The sequence below is a fragment of the Papaver somniferum genome, chromosome 4 (assembly GCF_003573695.1).
Source record: "Papaver somniferum cultivar HN1 chromosome 4, ASM357369v1, whole genome shotgun sequence".
In the NCBI taxonomy this organism is placed as follows: domain Eukaryota; kingdom Viridiplantae; phylum Streptophyta; class Magnoliopsida; order Ranunculales; family Papaveraceae; genus Papaver; species Papaver somniferum.
Window position 1 is genome coordinate 50,806,077 of NC_039361.1, and position 8,992 is coordinate 50,815,068.

Consider the following 8,992-nt stretch of genomic DNA (forward strand, 5'->3'; position numbering starts at 1 on the left):
CACTCTGACCTTAAGAACCGAAATTGGAGCTAGAATAGAGGTATACCTGGTAATCTTGAGCATTGGTTTCTTCGATTTCTTCTTCTTGGGTTGGTCCTTCGAAATCATAGTAAGGTTCATAAGGGTTATTTTGAATTTGAGAAAAAATTTCATGATTTTCTGAAAAATCAGCAAAGAACTGATCGTTGTTGATGGGTAATAATATGTTATCATATTTTGAAGATGAAGGGTCACCTACATCAAAAGTTTTGCTTGAATCACTCATTTGCAAAAAAATTCTCCAATTTTTTTTTTCTCTTCTTCTGATTTTCTTTTGTTTTGAGTTTCAGTTTCATCACTTCACTTCAAGAGATGAATTAGTCTTAATTGATTTTCTAATCATGATTAATAATGTTAATCACGTTTTATTATCTAAAATCATATGGGGTCATATTAATCTTTATATAAATATATTATGAGGGGTGTCCCAATTGATATTTGGTGACCCTAAAAAGCCCCCAAAAAAAACCTGACTTTCTAAGCCCAATAGCAGGATTCATCTTAAAACATGAAAGCTGCTGCTTCTATTATTGTCGGAATGATGCCAAAATCAAAGTTAGGTTGTTAAGAAGAAAAGATTTCACAATTGGACACCTTGCTGATCTTGAAATTTTATCTCAGCATGCTTGAAACTTGAGATGAGATGGCTCTCTCTCTCTTTAAGATCCTGGCGAGGGGACCTATAAACCACTACCCATTGTCCAACAGTCGAGCATTTTTTTTTCCTTTTTGCTTTGATGAAGAGGAAGCAAGAAGAGTGAACTTATTCTTATTTTCACTGTAAATCTTAACAGAAAAACTAGATTGTAGAACTAAATTTCATTTGGAAAGGCAAAGTTTTTTCGGGGCAGTTAAACTGGGTGTTAACCAAAAATGGGATAACTGAATGATTTTTTACGACCATTAAAGGAGGGACCATATGCAGCTGAGCTCTAGTATACACAGGACAACACAAAAAAAAAATGCAGCCTAGTATAAACAGGACCATATCATATGGCATATCAAAAGTCTATGCGATTATCCATGGGCTAGTTTTGGGTGACTTCAATGCGATTTAAATAGTATAGAAATTACAAAATGATGTAAAGAATATGTTCACTGACATCAATGCTATGACAGGGAAGATAGAGCTGGTGACTGAATCAGTGGCTGAAGGCCAAGTGTTTCCCCTGTTAAATCGGGTGTTGGATCAAAAATGGGAAAAGTGAGGTGATTTACAACTTTTGACAGCCCATATTCTAGATACATCACAAGCTGTTCTTGTATACACAAACAACACAAAGAAAGCATGAATATTACTCCAGATGTATTGTGGGTTGAGAGAAACTTTTGTAGAAGAATGAAAAGAACCTTCTCCGACTTTGTATCAGTCGTCGTAGGAAGAATGAGGTGCTGCTGTGCATCCAGGGTCAGAAGGATCTTCTGAGCCACAACAATGCCAATACTGCAGAATAACACCTCCATTTGGTGTATTCATGGTACCTCCGCTGTATACGCTTTCAAATTTTCTTTTAGTTTCTCCTGCAGTGAGGTGTTGTAGGAAACAATGAGAAAAAGGAAAAGAACTAACTATGAGCTACTTCAAGAGGTCAAGCAAAAATATAGGTGGATGCATCTTTGTGTTTATGAGGATATACTGGTAGGCAACTTAAAACAATAAAAAAGGACCCCAAGTAAAGAGCAAGTAAAGATTGTGAAGCATACAAGTAAAGTCATGAACTTGATTTAACTGAAACTAGCTACGCCCAAAAGGCTATAATGTCTTGTTAAGGATACCATAATCGGCCTGAATATACCTATATCATTGTTGTGTAACATAAGCTTCGTTAGGGGGAGAAAGTGTTCTGGCCTAGCTCTTTTAATTTTGTTGAATGTCGTTCCTGTCACGTCCACTAAATAAGATCTATATATGGACCAAGGAAAAGAAAGGATGACTCATCAAGGAGAATAACAGCTCTCCAAGATCAAATTTTTTGAGTAGGAGTGTACCTAAACCCTCGCCGTTTCAGGTTAGTGACAAACTAGTCAATTCAGCTTTTTGAATCAACTGCAAACCAAGTAATAAGCGTGCGTGAAGGAAACTAGTCCTATAGATGAAACTTGCCAGAAACATCACCACACACTCCTAATGCAGACCCATACGAGGATAAGCCTAGCACAGTTCAACATAGGCATCACATGGATCAGTGCTTTATAGGTGAAATTCAAAATTCAGGAATTTTTTGGTACCTACATAACTGAAATACTCAACCTCATTACAAATTCCACTTAATGGATCTTTGCTTTGAATTGTTTGATGCTATGCCGATACAAATCATGGATCTATTCCCCCACATTACATACACATTGCACCATCTTGGATGTATATATCCTCTACAGAACTGAGTTAACATTACAAACATTAAGGAAACTCTCGGCCTACAATACTCTTATTCTTGCTATTCGAAACAATTGAACTACGCAATGGGATAAGTAGGGTGGTAACATTAACTAAGGTTGAAACTCGTCTACCTTCTAAATTACTGATAAACATATATGGATGTCATGGTCAATTGATCAGAAAACTAAAATTTAAGAAATGAAAAGCATAATAATTTGATAAAGGGTTACCTCCAAAATGAGCAGTGTGAAAACGGCAAGCTTGAGGATTGTTGAGAGACGGATCGAATTGGGTTTTACAATTCTTACAAGTCAATTGAATTCCTTCTTGGTTGGGCTTTCCACCATATCTGATGGATGAGGGCGTTCTTTTGATTGGAAATTTCAGTGAACTGGTGATTTTCGCGGTTAAAAATATATCAATTTGGGGAGAAAATGATAAATTTTGTTTGGGAGAATTGAAGAGATTAGGCGAGGCAAGATGATTAAAGAGAGTGGTTGATGAATTTCTCAGAGTTACTTCCATAACTAATTTTTTGATTCTCAATTTTGTCTCCGTTTTCTGTAACTAAGGAGTGGTTTTGGTTCTGAGATGTTTCATTTGGCTTTTAGACGTCTATCACTATCGGGAATCAAGGTGTATAGTCAGTGGCGGAAATAGTTTGAGTCTGGGTGGGGCTATTTCTAATTTTCTTTTTTATTTGGTACTTTTACCGTGTTATCCCGTGATTTTTATTCTTTTATTTTGGATCTTAAAAAATATAATTAATAAGTTTTGTATTCTTTTATTTTCGATCTTAAACAACATTATTAATAAAAAACGGCTACCTGATTATCAAAGAGAACGAAAAATAATCTTTTGCGAAAGGATTGTCGAACTACAAGTCCTCTCTCACACGGTGATTTTCCACCACTCCAGAACCACCAGAAACTAGTTGTTATGTTATCAGTAGGTCGTAGCGAACAATTTGTACTCAACGTAATAGTATGGGATACTTTTTAAGAATGAGAGATATTATATCTCAATAGTATAAATGTGTTCAGGATAAAACTACCGATACATATGGTATAAAGACGATACGAATTAATAGAGTATCAGAATTCGTTTTAATTTCCTTAAGAATATACAATTTTGGCCAAAAAATATAGATTTCGGTTGACATGCATCGCCCGTTTGTGCCCCAAAGCATAAAGCCCAAGCATAAGCAGCAAGTGTAGCTATCTTGCCTGGCTGTGCCCACTCACCCAATTTGAGGCTAAAGGCTTTCTTTCATTCACTCGTAGGTCATATGAAACTGAGTAAGTATCCTTAATCACTGGGTCACAAGATCAAATCCAATCGAAGACCATAAAACTCAATTAAAAACGTATTTTTTTCCGACTTTAACCACAAGAAATATTAAACTTAAACGCCGGTTTTCATATTACGGGTAATTATTGCTCTAAACAGAAAATTGATGGAAAAGAAAGAATTTACATGGGGTTGGTGAATTGGGATTTTTAGAAATATCGAGAGAATTTTTCATAAAAGATTTGGGAAGACTCTACGTAAGTTTATTGATTTTTGAGGACTCTCTGAGTGGTTTTTAAGAAATCACAGTGAGTCATTGAGACAAAAATATACATATGAATTGTACCCCCCTTTTTTTGAAACTGATTAAATCAAGTGTTTATATGAGATGAACCCTCTTGTAACTGTAAAAAAATTTCTCTAGGAGGATCTAATAACCAAACACTACTTATTTGTTCTTCTGTTGCTAGTTTTGATTTTGCAACCTTATTTTTCTCTTTTGGCACATAACTACGTATACGTTGCCAAAGAATGGAAGTAGAAAATAAAATCTTAATATCTAGAATTAAATTTCTGATTCTCCAGTCTATATTATTGGAATCCTTGTTCACCGCGTCCACTACAAGCTTAGATTTCATTTCAAACTCCACCTTAGCCAGCTTTAATTCTTTTGCCCATCGTACAGCTTCTCATAATGCCCTGCACTCAGCTTGTTCCGGACTGACTTCTTCATCTAGATAGATACATTTTGACCGCTGAAGTGAACCTGCAAAATCACGGAGTATTATACCAATTCCACCAATTTTATTAATGTTTAGATAACATCCATCTAAGTTAGTTTTAAGAGCATCAACAGAAAGAGGAATCCAGTGAAGATTTATTCTAGATTGTTTAAGAGAAAAGGCTGGTAGGGTTTGAGTTTTTGTGTCAAACTCTAAAAATTCTTTTCTGCGCTTTTGTATAATGTTTGTTGATGTAGAATTACTTCCTTTGAAAATTTTATCGCATCTTGTTGTCCACATGCACTACCACACAATGGAAATCTTATAGATATCCTTTTCTTGAATCTTATGAGCCAATAACCTATCAAAACGGCTGCAGAACCATTCTACGAGGTTAATGTTATCATGAACGTGAATACCTAGAGTAGCGAACCAAACCATTCTGAACTATGAGTATTCTAGTATGCAACGAGGAAAGGTCTCAGGTTCTTGAGTGCGGAAAGTGCAGTTGTATTCCCCATCCTGAATAACGTGAAAAATCTTGTCTATTGTTGGTAAGATGTATAAAACACACTTCCATAAAAACTGATTGATTCTTGGGAGAATAGGTAATTTCCACATCTTCTTAAATATGGTCTGCATTCTTGGGCCAACTGAGTTATTGATGTTTTTCTCTTCAAACATTCTCCTATAAGCTGATTTTACCGAAAAGAAACCATTTCTCTCAAATATCCATATCAGTCTATCTTCATAATGATGGTGTATCGAAAGTTTGATGATTAGTCTTGCTATAGAAGGCTCAAATAATGAGAATATAAGCTGATGATCCCATCCACCAGTAGAAGGATTGAAGAGATGATGAACGTAAGTGAAATTTAGATGAAAATTAATACCACTTTTAGGTACAGGAGGAGAATCCAAATCTGCTATCCACTTCTGTTCCCATATCAAGATCTTTTTCCCATTACCTAAACTCCATCAGCTATATTTTTGAATGAACTTCAGCTCACTACTCATACTTCTCCACGACCATGTTGAGTTTGTATTTTCCTTAATATTGAAGACGGGACCATCAGGAAAGTATTTTTCTTTAAGAGATTTTGCACAAATAGAGGATTCATCCGTACGTAATTTCCAAGCTGACTTTGCTAGCAAGACTCTGTTGAAAAGGTGCAAATCTCGAAACCCTAAACCACCTTCTTCCTTAGGTTTATTAACTTTTCTCCAAGTGATAACCTGCTTCCCTTTGTTGGATTTCTTGTTTATCCAAAACTTCTGTTGTATAGGATTCATCTTGACGATGGTTGCATCTGGCAATTTAAAACTTGTACATATGGTGAACATGAATGGAATTAGCAACGTTTTTAACCATCACCGAACACCTAGATCTGAGATGTTTATACAGCTCCATCTCGTTAGTCTTGATTCCATTTTAGTTATAAGTTTGAGAAAGGTATTTTTTTTATTTCTTCCAACAAAGAATGGAAAACCTAGGTACTTCTCATCCTTGATATCGAGTTGTCTAACTTGAAGAATGCCACTTATAACTTGACTGTGAGATGGCTCGACATTTTTGCTGAAATATACTGCAGACTTATGAAAGTTTATCAGTTGACCAGAGCAAGCACTGGATTCTTCTATGAATTTAAGAAGCTTATTTGCTTGAACTTGATTAGTTTTACAGAATAGAAGACAATCGTCAGTGAATAATAAGTAATTAATTTTGGTGCATTTCTGGAGATCTTCATACCTGTGAGATGATTAGTTTGTTCATAATGGTTTAGTTGTCTTGAAAAAAGCTTTGTAACAAGAATGAAGAGGTAAGGGGATAAGGGGTCCCTTTGCCTTATACCCATTGTAGGCTTGAAAGGCTTAGATGGAGATCCATTAACCATGATTTTCACCTGAGTTGTGCTTATACATTGAAATACCAGATGACATAACTTTTCGCAAAGTCCAAATTTGCGCAAGACTTCAATCAGGAAAACCCACTCCATCTTGTCAAATGTATTTGACATATCAATTTTCAACGCAAATGACATGACCTTCCTTTCTTCTTCTTCATAGCTTTAACCAACTCTTGTACTATGCAAATATTCTCAGATATTAGCCTACCAGGAACATATGTAGATTGCATGGGATAAATTATGGTACTCATGTGTTTTTCATTCTAAGAGTTATTATCTTATATATTAGCTTGTAGACAGTGTTACATAGATCTATACGACGAAGAGTTGTTGAAGATTTAGGAATTAATATGACTCTTGTGTTATTGAGTTTTTTGAAAATAAAACCACCATGGAAGAAGGATTTAACCATGCTGCAGACATCATTTTTCACCACCTGCCATTGCGTCTGGTAGAAGCCCAGGGGAATCCATCAGGGCCTGGAGCATTCCATGGCTCCATGGACATTAATGCCATATGAATCTCATTTTCCGAAGGGATAGCTATAAGTTGTTCATTATCTTGATCAGTAATACAAGTTGGGACATGATCAAGGAATCTGAAGCTATCAGCTGGAGAAGAAGAAGTACTGATCCTTTTGAAGTGATAAACAAGATAAGCTATTCAATGCTACTTCTGTCTTGGCACAATGAACCATCAACAGCTTGCAAGGAATTTATTCAATTTCTGACTCTCCTTTGATTTGCTCTGATATGGAAGTACTTAGAGTTCCTATCCATGTCATTGTATAAGTGATCTCTAGATTTTTGTCTATTTGAGCTAGCATGTATCTCATTCAGATAATTTATCTCCTTTTCAACTTGAAGTACTTCAGAAGTGTTATTACCATTATCATCAGTGGCTTGCAGATAAGATAACCGTTGTTGAAGATCAGTAATTTTTGTTTGACTATGGCCAAAAGTCCATTTGCTTCATTGAGATAAGAGATGCCTAGTATTTGACTGTTTATCAGATAAAATATAAGCTGCAGAACCATAGATGTTAGAGTTCCAAGCATTCAATATTTCATCTCTTCATGATTCATTCTGTAATCAATGCTCAAAGAATTTCCAGTCTCACCCCGTGGGCATGGATTTAAAGTAAAGAGATAGGATAATAGGTGAATGATCATATTCCTTTTGGGGAAGATGGGTAACTGTGGCATCAGGGTATCTTAATGATCATTCACTATTAGTAAGAGCTATATCTAATCCAGATTTAGCCTTACCATTTCCTTGGCTATTGCTAGTCCAAGTGAATGGGTTACCACTAAAACCCATATCATTAAGATCAGAATTTTTTATCTTATCTAAAACTTCAGGAAAAGTGGGATTTGAATTAGTATTTCTCTCTCAGGCATCAAAAGTGATATTTAGGTCCCCTATGAGAACCCATGGGACATGAACTGATGAGCTTAGGTCATTGATGTATTGCCAAAAACTAGACTGGTCATTCCTATATGGGGTGCCATGAATACAAGAGAGGAACCATTCATCCTTTGCAGGGTCATTAGCTAATATGGTATGTATCATATTACTAGAGCAACGAAGAATATCTAATGTAAAACCATCCTTCAAAAGAAAGATGATACCACCAGCTTGACCTACATAAGGAGCATAACATCAATATAGCAACTTGAGAAATTTAGTTAAGTTTTGGATTCTCTCACCGTTGATTTTGGTTTCTGAGAGGAAAATAATATCAGGGAGAGTGAATCTTATTCAGGTGTTGTAAATGATCTCTTATATCTTTTCCTACGAAACCTTGGCTATTCCAGCAGAGGATTTTCATAATGATAAATATATCAGGAGGAGGAGACTTAATACACGAGACATAACCGGATGATTTATAATAAGATTCAATGGCAGCAAATACCAAGCAGATTTGAGAAAATAACTAATAAAATTAAGAAAAATATCAAAAGAAAGAGAGGGGTAAAGTCTAGTTACCAGGGAGTTATTGGCCTCATTCATCTCATGAGAAGACTCCTTAGCATCATTGTGTTCTTCTTCAACCAAATCGTGTTCCATGTCTCCGGCACTTGATATTGGTACCAGTATCTCAGTATTGCCATCCATGTTACTGATAAGATCAGAATCTTAGTCATCTTGTTCAGTTTCAGTTATGGATCTCTTATTTCTTCTTGCTTCCTCTTCTTGAACTTGCATTTCATAATATTTTTCTTCATTAATTTTCCCTTTACTTGCCTCACAAATATGTTGAAGCATGAGATAGAGATCCTCAATGATTTTAACTCCATAAGCAGCTGCTAACTCATGAACATAAGAAATATACTCTTCATTTTTATACCTTCTAATCATTAAATCCTCTGCAACATTCAAGCATTCGTTTTCGTCATGGTCAATTGTGAGACACTTTTGGGGAAAAACTATAAGGTTGTTTTTCCAGTGAAAACGTAACCAAGTGACACCTCATGCAGTTGTGTTCCACGAACCTCCACTATGAAGAGGCTTAGATAAGTTTATATTGATCCTAGCAGTAATCGTACTCCCAAAACCTTGTTTGCAGTCTTCTGGCTCAGTCCGGATTTTAGTACCTAGTTCTTCGGTAACTTCATTAACTACTAAGACAGAATGATGTTCAAATAGAATATT

The 8,992-nt window shown here is 35.6% G+C and overlaps 1 protein-coding gene across 1 annotated transcript; it reads right to left on the reverse strand.

Annotated features, from left to right (window-relative positions):
* Positions 1–1,038: 1,038 nt before the first annotated feature.
* LOC113273867 lies at positions 1,039–3,052 on the reverse strand. The gene is made up of 2 exons (XM_026523456.1): positions 2,650–3,052; positions 1,039–1,560 (listed from the first exon to the last, which is right to left on the reverse strand). The coding sequence occupies exons 1-2, from the start codon at positions 2,942–2,944 to the stop codon at positions 1,406–1,408; spliced, it is 450 nt and encodes a 149-aa protein (XP_026379241.1). The 5' UTR covers positions 2,945–3,052; the 3' UTR covers positions 1,039–1,405.
* Positions 3,053–8,992: the final 5,940 nt, after the last annotated feature.